Source organism: Aquarana catesbeiana, linkage group LG01 (assembly GCF_042186555.1).
Source record: "Aquarana catesbeiana isolate 2022-GZ linkage group LG01, ASM4218655v1, whole genome shotgun sequence".
In the NCBI taxonomy this organism is placed as follows: domain Eukaryota; kingdom Metazoa; phylum Chordata; class Amphibia; order Anura; family Ranidae; genus Aquarana; species Aquarana catesbeiana.
The window spans coordinates 736,709,571-736,732,205 of record NC_133324.1 but is presented as its reverse complement, the minus strand read 5'-3'; the positions used below and the strand labels follow the sequence as shown (position 1 = coordinate 736,732,205).

Here is a 22,635-nt window from a genome sequence, read left to right as displayed (position 1 = left end):
TTTCTGGCTCTCTACCTCCAGCTGCGCTGCAGGGGGATCTGTTCTAATGCTTGTCCCTTCCACCCACTGTTCAGGATGGAGAGCAGAGAAAGGGGCTGGTAAATGAGTCACTTACCGGCCCCTTTCTTTCCTGAGTGAACACAATGAGTGATCAGTGCTGATTGTTCCTGTATCCATTCGTAACTGAGGTAGTAAACTGTATGTTATGCTTCAGTTTGTGAATGAATGGCACAGAGCATGCCCTATTCACTATCCAGTGAGGCTACAGAGAAAGGGACTGGGGAATCCCTGTCCTCAGTCCCTTTCTCTGTCTAAAAAGTGAAAAATCATGGGTCTAAACAGGCCATTTCACAAAAAACCCCAAACAGGGTAGTTAAAATTTACAAAAATCAATAAATACAATTGTAAAAAAGTTTAAATATTTAAAACATTTTTTTAAAAAAATGAAGGGTCTTGTACACATGTGCTTTGGTCTCTGAAGTGCAGTAAGCATTTGAATCGCTCTTCAGAGAACATTTGACAGGCCTGTTTTCAACCCACACTAATGCACTGAAACCGGTTGGGCACTTTTTATTCACTTGAATAGATCTTTGTTCAGTGAGGGTATAATTTAGCAGTGGTCTGACATGTACATTTACTTTACACATTTTATTTTTGATCAATGAGATAAACTTTCACTGCAAGTTAGAGAGGAAGGAGGTGGGATTAAGTGCCACATTCATTTGGAAATATGGTTGCCACCTCATCCCTTTAGGCTAGGTTCACACTGCTGCAGTGCGAATTTACCGCGATTTTACCGCGAATTTACCGCGATTTTACCGCGATTTTACCGCGAATTTCAGGAGTTGGATATAGCTGCGATTGATAGTCTAGCCAATGGAATCATAATGTAAAAAAAAAAAGGGTCTTAACTTCCTGTGTACTTCCTGGTTTTTGTGGAGAGTAGTGTGGTGGAATTCGCACATATGTGAACCATCAATGCGATTCAAGAACGATTTACATTGATGTCTATGGAGACTAAATTCGCAACGCAACGCAGTAAACTCGCACAGGACCTTTTTTTCACGCAGGTTATATTCGCAACGCGTCGATGTGAACGGCACTAATGTTAATCTATGTAATTTAAATGACTTGCGAATTTGAGCGATCGCAACGGCTCAAATTCGCAATAGAATTCGCAGCAGTGTGAACCTAGCCTTAAACCCAAACACATATTAATTACACAGGTTCTGTGGCTGATTAAGGTGGTAATTAAACTCACTTGGTGCCTCCCACACTGATATACACAGTTCTAGACAATAACTCATAACCTGTTTCTGCTATCAGTGTTGCCCTACCTAGGAAGAGTCTACAGAGACCTAAAGCAGACTTTCACAAATTGTCTGCAAGGTCCACTAACAGATCACGTTTTGCCCCCTTTAAGCCCAAAGTAAGGAAAAGTTATAGCCTCTGTCAGTTTCTTATTGCTCTTCACTTCCTGGGTGGTCACCAATACAGAAAGTGATCAAAATCAGGCAGGCATAGGCAGTAATAAATCATGTTTTTTTTTTTTTTTAATATAAAATAAAGTGCGGAAGGGTAAGGACCTTTGTCATGTCTGTGCTATCTCCATCCACATTGGGCTGATCTTACATCCTGTGTGGTTACCACAACAAGAAGGGAGTGAAAACTCCCCAACGGGGACTCCGACATTTAAAAAAAACACATAATATTCTCTTGTAAGTCACCAGCACTCCCTCATTCCAAATCACACAAGTTGTTCAATAACCAATGTTATGCCTATTGTCTGTCTATTGGAATAGCATGTGCACAGCATTGCTTTTTTAGAGTATGGAATTTTTCTTATGTAGAACAATATCATGCTTGCATCCCAGCTTTACATCACCATTTTATACCAGGGTAACTCACACCCTTAAAAAAAAAAAATCACAAAAATTATTAGTTAGGAGTAATACCAATAAAAATGGCAAACACATTTGCTTTGCATTTTGCTGTTGTTCAGGGTTTCATGTTAGCTCACAATGAGGTTTCTTTCCTCTGGGCTATTGTGTGCACATTTTTATTTTCACAGCAGAAATTAAAGCCATCTCGCGCTGTTAAGTGCACCAGCCATAATATACACCAGGTGTAGTAATTAGCAGCCACATAAAGGCTGCCTATTTGTCTGGTTCTGCTGCTGTTGTTGAATCCCCTTGTGCCTTCACACTATCAGATAGCTGGATTTAATTGAGGCCACATCAGATGAGGCATTACTGACACCTTTAATTGAATGAGCATCCAGGGAGAATTAACTCATAATATTGATTGGCTTTTAGCCACTTGCTCAGAAGGGTGTCTAGATAGCTTATTAGTTGCCTTTATTTACACCTTTGTGCAAAGCGTACAAACAGGATTTCATGGTGCAATATGTTTTTGTAAGTACTCTTAATAACTTTTTAAAACGGGCTGATAATAAAAATGCAAATATCATTTTAATAGCTTTTTAGTTTTAATAAAAAAAAAAAAGTTTACAAATATTCTGTGTAATTACAGGGCCAGAGTATTATTTGGCTTTGATTTAGCTGCATTTTTGGATTGGGTTCATTTTCTGTATTTTTAAAATGTCTACGTTTAAATTCAAATAGTTATTTCAATGTGTCTATACAAGGTGCACAAATTTTAAAGTATGCTTTTTAGCCTGATATTTCCATTCTTACGTAAATTTAAGTTAAAAAGGTTACTTTTTAAATTGTATTATTTGTTTCATTTCCTGAATTTTAACATGCACATGTTTTGTATAGTTTACCATCTTGTGTTTTCAACAGTTATCCGGTTTCTTGAGTTTGTCATTCTATCTTGCCTGCATGATGTTGTCCTCTGTGTTTCCAAGAGGTTCTGAATTTAAACAGTAAATGTCAATAATTTAATTATGAACTATTGGCTTCTGCCTAAATAACAATCTGCTCAAATGGAACTGCCTGCATTTTATTCCTGGGGAGTATGGGTACTTTGCCCATTATCCTGAACCCAGAGCTGTGAATTTGGGCTAGTTGTTATGGACCGCCTTGTCTGCCAGTTGTTCAGGCTTACCTTCCTGCTGGCTGGATACCAAGTACATGCTGTGTATAGTTTAGCTGACATGCCCCTATGTACTGTGACTTAGGCCTTGAAAAAACAGCCTTACTACCACTCCTTATCCATTGCAAAGGTCTGCTCTAAGGAAGTGCCTAATTTTAAAAATGTACTCTATTTGTGAAAATGAAACTTACTATTTAATATGAGAACCTCTTTTAGCTTATTATAAGCAGGTGCTGGGGTATTTTGTGCTATGCTTATTTTAAAAGGAATATGTCTATTCTGGGATATTTACACAGTGCCTTGTGCACTTTAATTGGCCTTTAACTGCGTTTTCTGGGCTGAATAAGGAGGGAAAAATATTCAACTTCCTTTGATGTTATAGCATGGTTCTGGTTTGCACTTATTTGCAGCTGAACTCTGTACAGAGTCTCTGAATTTATCCACAGTACTAAAGTTTTCTTAAGCTTTCTAAAACACTTTAATTGCAAATTGAACTTGCCACAAATAACTGTCTAATATTCCAGAACTTACAGTTTTCCTTGAGGTTAGATGATCAAGCTGGGTTTTTGCTAATTTAGTTGAAGAAATGTTTCTGAAAGTTGGCATTTTAGTGTTTTGTTGGTTTAAAAGAGCAATGGTCCTCCCAATTTGTTTTTTGTTTTTTTGTTTTTCATAAAAGTTTTATTAAAGAATTTTAAACAGCATGCGCAGACAAAAGACAGGAATCATATCCACAATATCAGGAGAAGGTAACATGTTAGCAGAAGCAGATCAGAATCACTTTAGTGTAGTGATCACAGTTTAAAAAAAAAAATTTGATAAGTAGAAGCCTCATGATATTTTTCTTATGACATATGATTCAGTTTACAGCAGTTAAGCGTTATTTTTAGTGAAATAAAAGTTTTACATAATTTTCACCAAGTTAAATTATTTTCTTTTATTGCCCAGTGTTTTTATGCATGCTTGAATTTAAAGTTTCTGCTTTGCAGTTAGTGTGTACTAAAATCAAGACTACTTCTTGAAGTCTGTTCTTTTAAAGCTAATATCTAGGAATTAGGCCACTTTGATAAATCTGCTGGTATACAATGAGTTTAGTCTAGTGAAGTGCATACCACCTTATGAACCTATCGCTTTAATTTACATCTGACAGTTATATGGAGCTCCAGAAGGAAAGCTATGGCTGTAGTTCCAGAGCTTCGATGCTGGATGTTCTGGTCTTAGCTGCAGAATTGCATGCAACTGCTGCCCCCACCCCTCCCCTCTGCTCTTGTGTTGTGTAAACTCATCCACAAAATACCAAGGCTTCTGTGAATAGGCAACTGAGGGGAGGGGCAGGCAGAGGTGCTGTGTGTGAGGACACAGCATCTCTCCTCTGAGTCCAGGAGTGTAAGGATAGCTATCCTCCAGGAGTGCCATTAAACTGTCCTATCTAAATTAAAGAGATAAGTTTATGAGATGCCACGCACCTTGTTGGCCTTTACTCATAGTATGTCTGCACATGTATCAAAGTGGCTGAATTCCTGGAGTTCAGCGTTTAAAGTATTCATTTCAGTTTTGGTGCAGTTACACTTATACTTTAGTACCCAGCTCCTCCTACCCTGCCAGTCTCAAGGCTCCTTCACATCTGTGTGATACACTAACGCATGGAAATGCATGTTACACTTGGTACATGCTTTCATTTTCAATGACACCCTATCACAATAAAGGCAATGCACCATATATTGCTGTGTGTATTTTTTCATCCATTCTGGTGCACTGGCAGCCCATTCAAATAATGTATGCACCTTTAAGATGAACTTTGGGATAAGCAAATATGGTCCAAATGCAAGTGTATTCTTCCTTAGCGTGCTTTGTGTATTTATTCTAGATCTGTGCAGGAGCTTCCTGTATTAAAACCAGTCACTGCTGCAGGGTAACTAACCTTCTGTAGTGGGTGGGCTACTGGGCCCCTCCCCCAGTTCTGCTTTCTGCACAGGTCTATGTACAGGTATATCTCAAACTGCAAAAGCATTTAGTGCACACAAAGTGGATTTATATCCTTTGTGGCTACTGAGCAATATATTTAAATGAACGTTTCTGTGCCCAGAGTTCAGCTTTAGCACAATATACCAGAAAAGAAGGTTGTAAAGGGGGTTCCCATGCTCCTCTGTCCTTAAACCAGAGAAACTGGCTGTTCAGTTTGCAGGTATTTCGTCACATATGGCGACCCATCACATTTGGCTACCCCCTGGAGTGCGCATGCGCGACGCCGCCATATGTGTTCCAACAGTTTTACGACAAAAGAGCACACTAAAACTGTCACGGAAGTGACGTTCCGTCGCCGCCGTCTTGCTACACCCCGCATTTCTTCATAGTAAGGATAAACAGAGAAGGGGGGAAAGCGGACGTCTTCTTACACCCACCAGAGTCTTGCATTTTACACTTATTTTTAGCAGTAAAGCGGGTTTATCTAGTGAAATACAGTACTTATGTTGAATTTTAAAAGCAGCGTCAAGCCTGCTTATGTCATAGGTTTGCTAATCTGACAGAAGTTCGCTGCTTTCAAAATTCAACATCTAACCAGTCAGACGTAGTTCTAAGTACTGTATTTCACTATATAAACTCAGTTTACTGTTACAAATAAGTGTAAAATGCAAAACTCCAGTGGGTGTAACAAGATGTCCGCTTTCCCCTTCTCAGTGTATCCTTACTATTGAGGAGTGCAGGATGTAGCACGATGGCAGCGACGGACTATCACGTCCGTTACACATTCTGACAGGTTGCCTAATCTGATGAAACAACAGTGTTGGAACGCATATGGCGGCATTGCGCATGCACACTCCAGCGGGTAGCCAAATGTGATGGGTCGCCATATGTGACAAAACACCGCCACTATAGAGCACCTTTTCAAAATCTTCCCAGCCAGTCCAGCACATGCGCTCTGCACTCTTATCCAATCTTATTGAGAGTTTGTACTCCAGGGGCGGGTGGGGCTCTACAGCAAGTGTGACTGCACCGATGTGGCAGTGGCACTTTAAAGAAGAATTTTACCAAGCACTGTTTGCATTTCAAGGTCCATATATCATAATTCATCATAGTCATAGCTGAATAGTCTTGAACAAGGTAAAATGTAGCTCCCTTGATGGAATGCAAGCACGTGGTGTAAGCTGTCTCTTCAGCATTATTTAGCTTAGGAGGTGAGAATGGACACCTGATTTGAGGGGTTTCTGATACTGAGCTGATAATTGGCCACTTTCTACAGAAACTAAGCAAAAGTGTTGACCAGCTATGTTTAGGGATTTCAGAGATCTCCACAAATAATTTAAATTAGTGCTTTTTAATTTCACTGGAATTGCTCTTTAGCCACTTACTAGCTGCCAGCTATCAGATTATTATCAAGTATTAATGCCACTGACAAATTTCTTTGAAGCACAGACCACATCAAAATACTACATTAAATAAAACTGAACAGATTAATGTAAATGTTACAACAAAATGATTTATTTTCTATAACCGATTCTGAGTGGAAAAGTGCTATGTGATCTTCCATACCCAGCTGAAAGATTTATCCCTACTGGACTTGCTTCTCTTATACTTTTGCCTTGCATTTCCTGCTGCTGTTGGCTTTTCTATTATAACCATGTCTTCCTTTTCTTGTCCTGTTCTCCTTCCCTTTGTTCTTTGATTTGTCTTTCTTTGTACACTTTGTTCCCTTCTTCCACTTGTGTTTGGGGTCTTGTTGTGCCCACTCAACAGTATCTCCTCCTGCAGACTCCACTGATGTTTACAGACCAAGCTCAGCATGATGTCATTATGGTTCTGAAGTTTCCCTCCAACTCGCTGGTTACTCACGTTGCTGCAAATACTCAGCCTGGATTGGCCAGTCCTGCAGTCATAACTGTCACAGCTAACAGACTGTTTGCTGTAAACAAGTGGCATAGTCTTCCTGGTAAGTTCTATAACTTTGTCATTCAACTGAAATACCAGCTCATAATTGTACATGCACCACGGTTGAACATGTCTTATAGACAATATTAGTATAGGTAATGTATGTGTGGTGGAGAGAAGTGGTCAACAGGATAAGCTTGAACTTGAAATATAAAGCAGAAATGTATTAGGTAGTTTATTGTCTTTACAAGTTTAGGGTGCACCTTTTATTCTTACAGTATTGTAATTTAAAGAAGATAGAGATATGTAGGGCACTTCTGTATGAATAGGACCCCTGGGTGTCTTGGTTCTCTGGGTCACCATCCAAGGGGACTAGGAATAGCTGGGGGATGCACAGAGGGCACTTGAGCAGCACTTTGAAGAATAGAAACAAACTCTAAAAAAAACTAACAGAAAGGAAGGCTTCTAAGTGCAGCAACACCAGTATTTATTGGTAAAAATTCAGAGAGCAACACAGTGCAGTAGCCCTCAGCAGCCAGTTACTTTTCAGGGTACTCTGGTCAGGTCATGTGATTGTCTGCCATAGTTTTCTCTGACTTTGCACTACACTTTGCATCTTGAATAAATCTGCTGGGTTCTACAATTGTGTAGATATTTGGATGCAGCATTTTCTGGAATTGATACTGTAATACTAAATACGCTCAAAACAGACATTTGCAAGTTAAAATAAAACTCTCTTATGATGCTTCCAGAAGCGCTCCTCTGTAATTAGCTGTTTGGCAGGACTTTGGAGCATGGCTCTAGGAATAATATGTGCTGTACGATGTGCTACAATTGCCACACAGAGCAGATGGCTGTCCATTCAAAACCAGGCATCTTTGTGCTGTCTCATTTTGCACCATCACATGTGAAGCTGCTGCCAGTCAAGCATGTGCCTCAGCGTCTGGTAAAACAAAATAAAGATACTGAGCATGTGCCTGGCTAAAGAAGCTTTATCACCTATAAATATAGAGAATCCTAGCTTAGTGATTAGGACTGAAAAATGCAGCTGTATAATTGTTATTCGAATACTTATGCATTTTGCCAAATTAAAATCTCAACTTCTCTTCTTCAAAATTTGATTATATAAAAGAGGGCATTGATCTGATCAAACATATTGATTTAATGCCTATCACAGTCCATTTTGCATGCACAGACTCTGGACGTTTCTATTGTATGCAGTGAAAAGTGTTTTTGCTTATTAGGAAAGATATAGAATTAATCATCTATAATTTTCTCTTCTCTACAACAGGGAAAATGTGTATGCTTTCCACCCATTAAACTGCATAGGGTTTTGGGAACATAAAAGGTTATTGCATATTAACAGCTGTTAATTTTAGTGTCCACCCTTACTCACATCATATTGTCTAACGGGTAGAGCTGCACCCTAAGTGATCAAGTCTTTAAAATAAAAGAGCATCCTCTAAAATGCAATATGTGTGTTTTTATTTGTTGATTGTCTATTTTGTCTGTTTGCATGAAAGTGTTACCTTTCTTTTTGTTTTATCTTTTGCACATTTTCTAAAGTATTTTTATATAAAAACTATAGAATGAGCTTGTGTTCTAATCTAATCTTCACCCCTTCCAGCCCATCAAGGTGCTGTTCAGGACCAGCCGTACCAGTTGCCAGTGGAGATCGATCCTCTCATAGGTCTGTCACTTCCTCCTCTCTATGCGATTCATTAAGCTCTGTATGGTAGCCCTGAAGTGTAGATTACTGTTGTTTTTCACTTGCCAGTTGCCTGGAATGGAATTCTCCTGATAAACCATTTGCATGCAAATTGGAATGCAATGAGCTGTGGCTATGCTGGTATTTCATCAACTCCCCCTCGTTGGCTTGCCTAATTTGAACAGGCCTAGGACGTGTGTCACCGAAAATTAATATGGATGCCGTAATAATGTGTGATTGAGAATGGCGCATGAAACACTGTCAGGATAATATTGGATCTTTTCATCACTCAGACTTGTTGATGAGCAGGAGCGAGGCCCTGTTATGATGAATTGGCGTTCAGTAATGTGCTGGAGCTGCATTTTTTTTCTCCTAGGGAAATTTTCATAATAACAGCTAGGTTCTTCACTGAGAAGAAATAAAACTCAGGGCTTTATCATTAACATCCGGCCTTTTGTTCACAAACCTAGGTTAGTTGCATCTGTAGTAGAGTGCAGCTGTCAACAAATGAATCATGCAGATATTGTATGTAAAAATACAATTGCGTTTGTATATATTGTACAAGAAATATGAAAAAAAAGGCTTATTGGGCATATACTTTGTATGAATATATACAAGAAATGTGCAAAATGAGACTTGTATATAGAAAGTGAGATTCAACCACATCTCTGGTACAAAGCTTACATAAAAATCACCTTTATATTATATAGTTTTTTTTTCTAGTTCTAAAACCTGAATAGCGAGGGTGAACTTGGTCACTGGGTGCTTTATAGTCTTCCATTAAAACAAAATATTTCTCTGTGTTATATACAATATTACACATAATTAAAGGCTAAATTCACAAATGTATCGGAACCCTCTGTGCATTAATATTGGGGGGTTTCTTTTGGCCATAGGCTTCATGCCCTGTGCTGGTTAATTGAGATTGTACCTTTCTTATTGTAGTACACCTTCATTGTAAAGTGCTTTTTTTCATCACCGTTTTTGGTGCACAATGCTGGAACAAGGTGAGTATGCAGAGGACGGGGCTACAAAGTGTTAGGGACTAGCTTAGGGGTTAGGTTAGTTTACTTTAACTATTGGAATTAGGGATATTTAGGGGGAAATGTTAGCGGGCAGATATTTTGCCTTATGCCCCCCTTCAGCAGCCTGCTGATAACATAAAACCCTTTCATTTTCATTACGTACTTTTTACATTGTTTGCGGTGCGATTTGAGCCCATACAAAATGAATGGGCTCAAATGGCACTGCAAAGAATTAGCATGGAATTTGAACAGAAATGCGGTGCGATTCATTCATGTCAGAATTGCATGTGGTTTCCCCCACCGCTCCTGTGTGAACTCAGGCTTGTCATAGTGACTTCAGCCTGGGTTCACACAGGAGCAGTGCGGAAAACCACATGCAATTCGGACATGAATGAATCGCACAGCATTCCTGTTCAAATCGCATGTTTTTTTACAGTGCGATTTGTGCCTATTCATACAAAATGAATGGGCTCAAATCGCAACGCGAAGGTATTGGTTCTCTGTATCGGTGAGTACTTGGCCGAAAGTATCAGCATTCATACTCACCGGTAAAAAAAAAAAAACGGTATCGGTGCAACCCTAGTAATATAATATAAGTTGTTTTCTGGCTAAAAAAACAAAAATCACAAACTATGTACCTATAAAAATGCCCTTATTCATTAAAATGGTAAAAATCTGGTTGCTGGGAGTTCATGTACTTCTTTCACGGTGCGCTGAACGTACTAAATAAGACATTTTACTGTAAATACCCTTTATTAATTGAATCTTATTATATTAACATGTATGTAAAAAATACAAAAAAATTGGGGTTTTTGCGAGCCTGTGAAGTATTGTCTCATTTGTGTCTGTCAAAGCTGGCCCTTCCCCAGTGTGAGGAGTCAGGATGATGAGCAGTGAGATATGGTTTTATCCTCTTCAGAAGTGGAGAGCAGTCTTCCTGTGACTTATAGTGTGTTCTGTGACCGATGTTTACTGGCTGGAAATGGATGAGCCACAGTTCATTATCATTCACTGCGCTAGGCTTCCCTATCACAAAGTCCCCTGATAATATTCAAGTAAGAGCAGGAAAGCTCTGCTTTCTAGTGAAGAATAAAATATACACCCTTTTTTCATGTACAATACTTCCAGAGACTGTGCTAACGGTGGAGGATTTATATTTGTGCATAATCATGAAGCTTTAGTCTCTTATTTTACTTTTTACTTTTTTATATTCAGTTACAGTTCAAATTTCAAAGAAAAGTTTTAATTGGTGTCTGACAGATATATTCTGATGTAACATTTTATAAGCTGAATAATTCTAATTTTTTTTTCCCAGTAGAACTAATTTCATACTGTCTTTACTACACTACTGTACATGTAGCCATTCTTCTACGAAGCTTTATTGTTTCAGCACAAAACATTATAATCCATGTAGCTATCACACAGTTTTCAGTGCAAAGCCCTGTGTTGGGCTCCTTAAGTGCTGTACACATCGGCCGAATATCGGGCGGTATCAGCTGGTTCAATAGAAACCAGGCAACATTTAGCTCGTGTGTATGACAGCCAGTCCGTCAGAAGCTAGCCGAATGTCCAGCTCCTGTCGAAGGGGCATGACCAATAAAAGTCTGCTGGTCAGCGCTCTTAGCCAACGGTTGGGAGCACTGACCCGTGTCAGAACACAATAGCTCGTTTCGGGGAGATCGCTGAACTAACCTTGCATGGTTAGTACAGTGGCTCCGACCGGAGCTGAGGGTTTTTTTTTTTTCATTCAAAAAACTCTAATTGTGTGTTTAAGGCTTATGGCACTGAATCTTGGTTTCTGCATATACACTATATAGCCAGAAGTTTTTGCAAACGCTTGACTGTCACTCCTACAGTGCCTTGAAAAAGTATTCATACCCCTTTACATTTTCCACATTTTGTCATGTTACAACCAAAAATGGAAATGTATTTTATTGGGATTTTATTCCATAGACCAACGCAAAGTGGCACATAATTGTAAAGTGGAAGGAAAATGATAAATGGTTTTCAACATTTTTTTACAAATAAATATGTGAAACGTGTGGCATGCATTTGTATTCAGCTCCCTTTACTCTGATACCCATAACTAAAGTCTAGTGGAACCAATTGTCTTGGGAAGTCACCTAATTAGTAAATGGAGTTCACCTGTGTGTAATTTAATCTCAGTATAAACACAGATGTTCTGTGAAGCCCTCAGATGTTTGTTAGAGAACCTTAGTGAACAAACCGCATCATGAAAGCCAAGGAACACACCAGACAGGTCAGGGATAACGTTGTGTAAAAGTTTAAAGCAAGGTTAGGTTATAAAGAAATATCCCAAGCTTTGAACATCTCACAAAGCACTGTTCAATCCATCATCCGAAAATGGAAAGAGTATGGCACAACTGCAAACCTACCAAGACATGGCCATCCACCTAAACCGACAGGCCGGGCAAGGAGAGCATTAATCAGAGAAGCAGCCAAGAGGCCATGGTAACTGGAGGAGCTGCAGAGATTCACAGCTCAGGTGGGAGAATCTGTCCACAGAACAACTATTAGCCGTGCACTCCATAAATCTGGCCTTTATGGAAGAGTGGCAAGAACAAAGTCATTGTTGAAAGAAAGCCATTAGAAGTCCCATTTGCAGTTTGCGAGAAGCCATGAGGGGGACACAGCCAACATGTGGAAGGAGGAGTTCTGGTCAGATGAAACCCAAATTGAACTTTTTGGCGTAAAAGCAAAACGCTATGTGTGGCAGAAAATTAACACTGCACATCCCCCTGAACAAACCATCCCCACCGTGAAACATGGTGGTGGCAGCATTGTGTTGTGGGGGTGGATTTTCTTTAGCAAGGACAGGGAAAGCTGGTCAGAGTTGATGGGTAGCTGGATGGAACCAAATACAGGGAAATCTTAGAAGAAAACCTGTTAGAGTCTGCAAAAGTCTTGTGACTGGGGCGGAGGGTCACCTTCTAGCAGGACAATGACCCTAAACATTCCGCCAGTGCTACAATGGAAAGGTTTCGATCAAAGCCTATTCATGGGTTAGAATGGCCGAGTCAAAGTCCAGACCTAAATCAAGTTGAGAATCTGTGGCAAAAAATTGCTTTTCACAGATGCTCTCCATCCAATCTGACAGAGCTTGAGCTATTTGCAAAGAAGAATGGGCAAAAATTACTCTCTAGATGTGCAAATCTGGTAGCGACATACCCAAAAAGACTTGCAGCTGTAATTGCAGAGAAAGGTGGTTCTACAAAGTATTGACTGAATACAAATGCACGCCACACTTTAAACATATTTATTTGTAAAAAATGTTGAAAACCATTTATAATTTTCCTTCCACTTCACGATTATGTGTCACTTTGTGTAGGTCTATTACATAAAATACTTTTACTTTTTTGTAGTAACATGACAAAATGTGGAAAATGTTAAGGGGTATGAATACTTAATAATACTCAAGGCACTGTATATGAGCTTGTTGGACATCCCATTCCTTGTTGGACATCCCATTCCAAAACCATATACATCGATTTAGAGTTAACCGTCTTTGTGGAATTTTTTCCTATTTAGCCATAGGAGTATTTGTGGGGTCAGGTATTGATGCTGGACAAGATCTGGCTCACTTTGGATTTCAGTTTATCCATAAGATATTCAGTAGGGTTGAGGCAAGAACTATGCATGCCATTTAACAGGTATCATTAATTGAAATTAGAAATAATACAACACACTAAAATGGCATGTACAATCACACAAAAGTAAATTGCATTACTTAGTAGTGACAAGAACAAATTTCCAGAGTCACAAAAAAAAAAAGCTGATGTATAACATATAGCCCATCACACATGACAAAAGCACAATTCAGTGAATATTATTAGCAGTAGAATCTATACCAAGGGCGCATATAACTTCTGCATCTAAATAAATATAGTCAATTGCAGAGAGAGAGTAGGAAGGGGAGGGAAGGAAACGCCACTTGCCGACGAATCAGTGAGAAATGGATCCTACCCAGAACCCAGAGGATATCAAGTAGGTATAACCATAGTTTCAATATATTACACTGGAAGATCCCTCGTCTTAACCCATTACTCTCATCTGTTTGTGTTGTACATGCCATTTAAGTTCCTTCACACTAAACTCATTACACAGAAAGGGAAATTTGAGACTGGAGCAGCCTGGATCTGGGGCATCTGTGCGACCATTTTCAAAGCTTAAACCAGAGCTCCACCCAAAAGGGGAAGCGCCGCTTGTCTGCTTCCTCCCTCCCTCCGCTGCCACATTTGGCACCTTATGGGGGGGGGGAGGGGGAAGCCAGCACCTGGTTTTGACAAGTACCTGCTCCCACTTCTGGCTCAGTTCACTGGGGGTGAAGTAAGTTCGCCCCCCCCCCCCCTTTTTTTTTTTAAATTTTCCTAAAACCTAGATGTGGAGATCTCATTTAATCAATTACAAAAAACATTTTAGAATATAACTGACTGATATAGTACAAATACGGATTCTCTAAAGATGTTCTATTTTCACATGGAAAAAATGCACAGCCAGATGAGATGAAAATTATGGAATTTGCTGGCAAATCTGACACTGTTTAGGGAAAGGCGGAGATGGGGAATAAAGAACAGGGACAAGCCAATGTCACGAAGAAGCCCTTTTTATGTTAGGCTAGGCAAGAAGTAAATTAGCGCAGATGGCTCTGGAAAATAACAAACTTGATGGCACCCACAGAGAAAAGGAGCATTTAGTTACTAAAGAATTTCGTGTTGAACAAGAAGGAATGAAGGAGTACTGATGCTGTAGCTCTTTTCATTTTTCTGGAGCATAAACATATCATTTTCCTTCATGTAACTCATGACTTCAACATAGTCTCGCTTTCATCTCTTATAAAACGTATTAACCTTGAGATGGGGAGTATCAGACATGTTTGTACATATGTATCCCCACTGCTACTTGATAACTAACGTGATGAAATGCAGACAATCAGGTCCAGCTCACCAACATAACTGCATTTTTCTTTTATACTGTACAGATTTCATAATGACAGACCTACTGTACTGTCTTTGTGTGTGTGTATGTATGTATGTATGTATATATATATATACACACACACACACACACACACACACACACACTAAATATATAGTACTGGTCAAAAGGGATGCATCTTGGATTGCAGGTAAGCATCTTCTTTCTTTATGTGGCATATACTGGACCATGAGCAAGGGTTAAAGAGTAACTCCACTTTTGTTGAGAAAAAAGTATTCCCCTTTGGGTGATTTAAGTACATTGCGACGATTTTAACAAACTTTGTACCAGATTCCTGAATTTTGTTCTAAGAATTAGCTCTTTGTTCTGCGTCCATGTACAAATACAATGGGAGTGATTTTATAGATACCAATCAGGTTCTGCACGTGCAGTGTTTTGAAAAAAGTGGCATGGTCTGAACTCTAAATCCCTTTAGAAGTGATTTTTTTGAGAGTAGACATTTTTGTTGAAGGGGATACCCAAAATCTGACTTGTAGTTTAGTGCATACTTCTAGGAAAATCAGTAAGCCAATCACACAAGCAGGGAATTACATTTCTGGGGAGGCTTTCTGTACAACATCTGTGTACGGAACCTCTCCAGGTTGCCATATTGCATTTTACAGAAAATGACAGCTTTGCAGATTTAAAAGAAAGGTAATTTTTAATAACATTTAATTACAATATGACTTGTAGCAATTGTATGTGCAATATTTTTTTTCCTAGGAAAGTATTGTTACCGTTTAAGGAAGGAGAGGACTGAGAAGTAGGTGATAGAGAGGGGTAATTGAGAGTGATGGGAGATTGAAAACTGCCAGTGCTGGCTGGGCCCTGTGGTGCCACAATGTTTGGTGTTTGCTCTGCTCAAGTTTTATGGGCAGAAGTAAATATGTTTCTCTTCTGTTTCTTTCTGTTAACCAGAAAAGCAGTTCTAAACTCCTCAAATATAACTCTTTTCCAGTTACAGAGGCAAGAAAAAATGTGAACCCTGGAATTTTTGCAGTAATTTCCCAAAAAATGTGATCTGATTCTCATCTAAGTCACAACAATAGAAAATCTCAATGTGCTTAGGCTGTTAACACAAAAAACTGATTTTGATACCATTTTTTACAAAAGCTGACATCTGTAGATAATGTGAAGGCACTTCTGACAACTTTTGAGAGCACAGCAGAACAAGAAGGGAGGTCATGAGATAAATGGGCTGTCCTAATTGCTCCTTTCTTGTCAGAAAGCATATTAGGACCTCACTCCCGAGGATGCTAGGGTCTGTGACCATGTGCAGATTCTAACCCATCTGGGGTGACAATGGCTGTCCAAGCATAGTGGGTACACTGATGGGACTACCAGTCAGGTCAGCCACCAAGATCACAAATGTACAATCAATCCAGTTTGTCATTAAGTGGCTGCAACCTTAGACCTTGATAGGACACCAGTTGGTGGAGAGGGTCATAATGGATCAGTATCACTGGTCTCTACTGGTCATCCTACAATGATGAATACATCTTGGAGACCCAAAAACTGCAGACCAAATGGTGGAAAGATATATGATAACGTAGAAGCTACTTGCCCATGCCTGGAAGAGTCAATTCTGCCCCTTCAGGGGAGCAACCGGAGATCCTCTGTGCACAAGAAGTAAAGACCCAGTGTTGGAGGTGTCATACTTGGGGCCATAATAGGGCACAGTTCCCATGGCAAGAGTAGCCCATGCACTGTGGTGCTCTAAAGAGTCTTTCTCTCTTTGCACAAGAAGCCTGTACTGCACACACCCTTTCAGGTGTGGGGGGGGTCCTTTTTGAATGCACTGTGGTCATCAACAAGATTCCATTTACAGCTCTAGTGAACTTTGGGAGTATGGTAACCCTAGTACAATACACCCTGGTTGGGGGGACCTATGACCAAGACACTTTGGGTCATCTTTATCAATAGAAAGGTAAATGGACTACCCACTGGTGTCTGTCTATTACCGGCTCCTGTGAAACTGTTGAACACAAGGTTGGACTTCTAAGAAATCTGGTACTCCCTGTAATAGTGGGATGTGACTTTCCAAGATTCTTTGGGGAAGGAAGGGGTCTGACCAGATGGGTAGAACAGCCCTCCAACCTTCAGAGAACATTATAGATATGCCTGATGATTTATGTGAAATTGAGTATGATTAATGGCTGCTGTCACATCTGCTCTTGGCACTTCAAGCTAAATACAGGCAATTTTTGAGTGATACTTTCATTTTAAATAAATGCTTTACATGGTTACTGATCCCGCACCCTTGTTGTTTTTATCTTGTTTTCAGCAGAGACCAGGAATCCCATTTGTCCAAAGTCCAGGCAGTGTTACACTGAAAATGGGGGAATTACCATGACTCCAAGTGTGCTTTAGACATAGAGGAAGCGAAGTACCTTGGGTATAGTGTAGGAAGGGGTATGGTGAAGCCAGGTAGAGGCTATACAGTCTTGGCCTTGTTTCCTCACCAAAAAGCAGATGTGTGCATTCTTGGGCATAGTGAGGTTCTACAGACAGTTTGTGCCTAACACTGTTGACCAATTAAACCAATGTTAGGAAGTCAGTCATGATCAAGTGGAATGCAGATGCTCGGAAGGCGTTCCTGGAGTGCAAGTCAGCACTGTGCCAACATCATGTCCTAACAGTTTCCAATATCTCAAAGAAATTTGTCATTCAAATGGAAGATTATGATGTGGGACTTGTTCAGTCATCTGTGATCTGTGTCGAGGAGCGTTCCTTGGTCTTTCTCAGTCAGAAGTTAATTACGGTTGCAAAAAATGTCATGGTGGTAGAACAATGTTTGGCCATTAGGTAGGCCTTGGTCTTGCTCCAGTACCACCTATTGAGAAGTAAGTTCTGGATGGTATTCAGCCATGCTCTGTTAACATGAATGAAATAGAATAATGGGGCAAATGCCTGCAAAGCACAATGGTTCCTGGCCAGAGTCCCAGTTCATGGTGGAGCATAGACCTGGGAAACATCAACACAATGCTGATGCTCTTTCCCGGGTCCGTTGTTTTGGCTCCAATTACATGGACACCTTCTATGGGTTGAGGCTTAGCCAGGGGATACGTACTAGTTAAAAGGCATGCGTCTTGGATGGCAGGTATATACACTCACTGGCCACTTTATTAGGTACACCTGCTCAATTGCTTGGTAACACAAATTGCTAATCAGCCAATCGCATGGCAGCAACTCCATGCATTTAGGCATGTAGAGGTGGTGAAGACAACTTGCTGAAGTTCAAACCGAGCATCAGAATGGGGAAGAAAGGGTATTTAAGTGACTTTGAACATGGCATAGTTGTTGGTGCCAGACGGGCTGGTCTGAGTATTTTAAAAAACTGCTGATATTTTCACGCCATTGCTAGGGTTTACAGAGAATGGTCCGAAAAAGATAAAATATCCAGGGAGTAGCAGTTCTGTGGACAAAAATGCCTGGTTGATCTCAGAGGTAAGAGGAGAATGGGCAGACTGGTTCGAGATGATAGAAATGCAACATTAACTCAAACAACCACTCGTTACAACCAAGGCATGCAGAATACCATTTCTGAACGCACAACACATCAAACCTTGAAGCAGATGTCCTACAGCAGCAGAAGACCACACCGGGTGCCACTCTTGTCAGCTAAAAACAGGAAATTGAGGCTACAATTCACACAGGCTCACCAAAATTGCACAATAGAAGATTGGAAAAACGTTGCCTGGTCTGATGAGTCTTGATTTCAACTGCAACATTCAGATGGTAGGTTCAGAATTTAGCGTAAAGCATGGATCCATCCTGCCTTGTATCAACTGTTCAGGCTGGTGGTGTAATGGTGTGGGGGATATTTTCTTTGTGCACTTTGGGCTCCTTAGTACCAATTGAGCATAGTTTACACACCATGGCCTACCTGAGTATTGTTGCTGACCATGTCCATCCCATTATGACTACAGTGTACCCATCTTCTGATGGCTACTTCCAGCAGGATAATGCACCCTGTTACAAAGCTCAAATCATCTCAAACTGGTTTCTTGAACATGACAATGAATTCACTGTACTCCAATGGACTCCACAGTCACCAGATCTCAATCCAATAGAGCACCTTTGGCATGTGGTACTAGAAAGGTGTATCGAACAGTGGTCAGTGAGTGTATATCCCCTCTCTTTGTGTGGCAGGTGTTTGGCCCTTACAGCGACACAGTAAGGATGAGAGGAGAGGGCTGGTAAGTAGGAAATAGAAAAGGGGTTGTTGAGGGTGATGGGGAGGGTACCTGTGTGCTGCACGTGTTGGACCCTGTGGTCCTACAGCATTTGGTCTATGTTTTTCTGAAGTTTTATGGGCTGAAAAAAGCATGTTTCTATTTCTTGAGTTATTAAAAAAATGAGCATTCAGCTTTCTTTGTGGATATGCATTTTTGTTCTGCTGCTGACAAGATTTTTCAGTTTAAAGCCCTATCTCCCACCCACCTCTAATCCATCTTGTTTGCCCCCCCCCTGTTGAAGCCAGATATACCCACCTAAGTATCCAGGGTCCCACACTGCTGCCGTTTCCAGTTGGAGGGGCCCGCTGATTCAGCAATGAAATGCCCCCCTGAGGTTGCTGGTCCTTTCCATTGCCCCATATGAAGCTCATAGACAGGTGAAAATGGACAATTAACAGGCTCATTGATAAATTTAACAAAACCACCTTTAATACAACAGCCTCCAAAATAATCACAGAATAGTTGCACACTATTTTTCTCGCATCATGTTCCCATATTCCAGGATGTTAATGCTCACATACACACATCTAAACAAATTGAAGCGTGGTTTATGACTACTGGAATTAAGTAAAATTTCCACATGGTGCTGGTCTCAAGGAAAAGAATGTGGCAAAATGTTTCTAGACCCAGAGTTATATAACAGCATTGTAAGACTGCTGTTTTAAAGCACACTATTCACACGCCACTATGTATGTAAATATACATATTAGTGCAGCACCCAATCAGATTTTTGTTTCTAGAATAATTTTGCTGAACAAAAAAATTTGATTGGTCACAAAGGGTTACTGCTCTTTGATATTTGCTGTTATTAGAATTAGCCCATGTTCAGCGTAAATCTTCCTACTGTCTATCATAGGTAAGAAAAGAAACAGTCATTTTTCTTTTGCAGGAGTTTTAATGTGATTTAGTCTGTTTACAGCTGAATAATAGTTTTAGAACTTCAGATGGAAAAAAAATGACTTGTAGAAGAAAACAGTCGTAATGCTGTCGCTAAGATTTTCAGAGCTATGATCCAAATCCCTGGCTAGAATAAACTACAATACTGACTTGTTTACCCACCAGGGGAACACATTATTGCCTCGTAAAGAAACACAACAGTCCTTATTATACGCAGGGCATCTAAAACATAGCTCAAGGCAGCAACTTTATGGTTATATCAACCCACATTATTTTTGCTGGATTATGGCACACATATCCTTAGGGTGAACCACTGAATGTCAAGTAGTTAAACTCAGTTTTAAGAGAGAATATGTAGATCTGATGCATAAAGTGTGCAATGTTGGTCTCTCTGTAGGTTGGCAAAGTAATGCTTTTGTGTATTTATTCACAGTTTCATGTTTCATTGGTTTAGGCAGCAGGCAAATATTAACATTATACCATTAATAAACTCCAACCGGGCCCATCTGTGTACCTCCGCATCTGTGGTTTTATGTGGTGCATATGACACTACAAATAGTTGCAGGTGTGGAACTTTTTTTTTACTTCTAATGATTGTGGGTTAGGCTTCTTCCTTTAAAACATAATTTTACCCAGCTGTACACCTTTTGGAAATCAAGATTATTGTTGGGTCAGGGAAATTTTTGAAAGCACTTTTCTATTTTTAATTTTGTGTGCAGCTGCCTGCAATGTACAGAAGATACCTGTGATGAATCTTCACCTTGCTGTCTCCTAAGCTAGGTGATTAGAAAGACATAACTGCATACTATTTTAATAAACAGTTCATAGGTGCCTTGAGGTTTTTGATCCATAAACAGTCCTCATTAAGAATCTATATTAGTTCTATTATCACACAGGAGAATATTTACAACTATCTCTTTCCCTTATACTACTGCAAATCTGCAAGGGCTGTAAAGTATGCAAGCGTTTACTACAACCACATGTGTTCTTTTACTTTTTAGGTTCTGTGCTAAAGATTGAACATATCAACAAAACGATTCAAAGTTTACTTGTTACGATATTTATATGCATGGAAACATAGGTCCACCCCCCAGGCTGGATAATAAATGCCAGATGAAAGGGGCAAGGCAAGCTAGTCTGCCCATATTAGAGACTTCCATTTGACTGACACAAGATTCACTACTTGATTGGTGACTCTCATTAACTTGAGGTAGAAGGTTCTGACATGAGATGAACTGGCAATCCAATTTTTCTCTGTCGTTCACGTAACACTAAAAGATAGGAAAACTTGATACGTGTAACCACCATTTTTAGACAGCTTGTGGAAGTGCATTAACCTATGTATCATCATATATTAATGATAAGTAATATACTGGATAAAATGTCTGCTATAAGATAAACTTCTACACCATAACTTTACAAATTCAAATACAGATATCTAGTCTTTTCAGATATCTAGTTATTAGGGAGATCTCTTTTCTCATTCCCATTCCCATTTCCATTTCTGTTGTATACTTTGTGATCTTGTAACATAGTAGAAAGTGTTTGTGTGCACTGTTACTGTTGTAGTCTTCCTGTTACAGTGGTTTTTACACATGAGCTTGCCTTGTTCAGCAGTAAATTTTATGCAGCCCAAGAATTGCTCATAGGAGACATGTCTGCAAATCCTGGCCAAGTAAAAGTAGCAAGCAGTGTTTTATTACCAATAGCGTGGTTTGAAGAGTGGGTGGAATTGTTTGTAGAGGAAGAATTAGAATAGTCTTCAGTTACAGTTTCTGACCTGCGCTGGAACCATTTCTGGCCTTTCCTGCAGTATATTTATCGGCAATGTGCTACAACTCTGTTTAGTGGTGCCCACATAATAATGATGCAAGACAAACCATGCAAATAACTTGCTCTATATCAGCTTAATTGGGAGGGATTCTGTCTCTGCCTTTATAGCTACGAAGCCTGACTTGTATAGATGATGTGAATGCATATTACCTGTCAAGACGGCCATGTGCTGCATATGGGATTAGGTTGCCCTGCAAGTTAATTATAGATTGTATGGTTTATAAAGTAAAACTATTTCCCAATAGCAATACATTTTATTAATATATTTTCTGTTTTTTATTTCTAATCTCTGTAGCAAACAACACAGGAATGCACAGGCGACAAATCTCTGACCTTTTAGACCAAAGCATCCAGGTGCATTCTCAGTGTTTTGTCATAACAGCAGACAACCGGTTCATTTTAGTCTGCGGCTTTTGGGACAAAAGCTTTCGTGTTTATTCTACTGACACAGGTGAGTTTGGTTTACATTGATATTTACGTCCTTATACAAAATTAATATGCATGCATAGATTGGTAATCTTGACCAAACTTTTTGGGTGACCTTGGGTCACCTGAGTCTATCACCATAGAGAGAGAGGAAAAAATATTTTTTTTACCATGGGATTTTGCATTCTGTGGGATTTTGTTTGGTGGTTTTTAAACATTGTTTATGCATTTTAAAAATTGTATACAGTGTCTTATGTGGTATGTGGTGATAAGAAGACTTCATTGATATTGTTAAAAAAAAAAAAAAAAAGGATGCCCAAAATGAAGCTCATTATACCTGTTCTCATTTTCCTTGATTTTTAGCTCTTTTACCCCACCATTGGGCTGCATAACACAGTCACAATACATACAAGACCATGCAAAATACTATTGTTTTTAGTGATGACAGTTTACAACATTGCCCTATGTTGGTTAGAAGGATAGAAATAAAAAGGAAAACAGAAATTGCAAGTACAATGCGTGATAAAAATGTGTGTTATGTGGACGGGCTTTAGTGTGAACAAACCCAAAGGCTTTGTTCACACTGCCG

General features: G+C 39.6%; 1 protein-coding gene across 2 annotated transcripts in view; it reads left to right on the top strand.

Annotated features, from left to right (window-relative positions):
* LRBA (LPS responsive beige-like anchor protein) overlaps positions 1-22,635 on the top strand; it is a 1,038,582-nt gene that overhangs the window by 936,253 nt on the left and 79,694 nt on the right. For both annotated transcript variants that reach the window (XM_073604899.1, XM_073604906.1), the window contains 3 exons: positions 6,808-6,985; positions 8,552-8,614; positions 21,916-22,071. In XM_073604899.1, the coding sequence (XP_073461000.1) occupies positions 6,808-6,985; positions 8,552-8,614; positions 21,916-22,071 (397 nt within the window). The remainder of the gene's footprint in view (positions 1-6,807; positions 6,986-8,551; positions 8,615-21,915; positions 22,072-22,635) is intronic.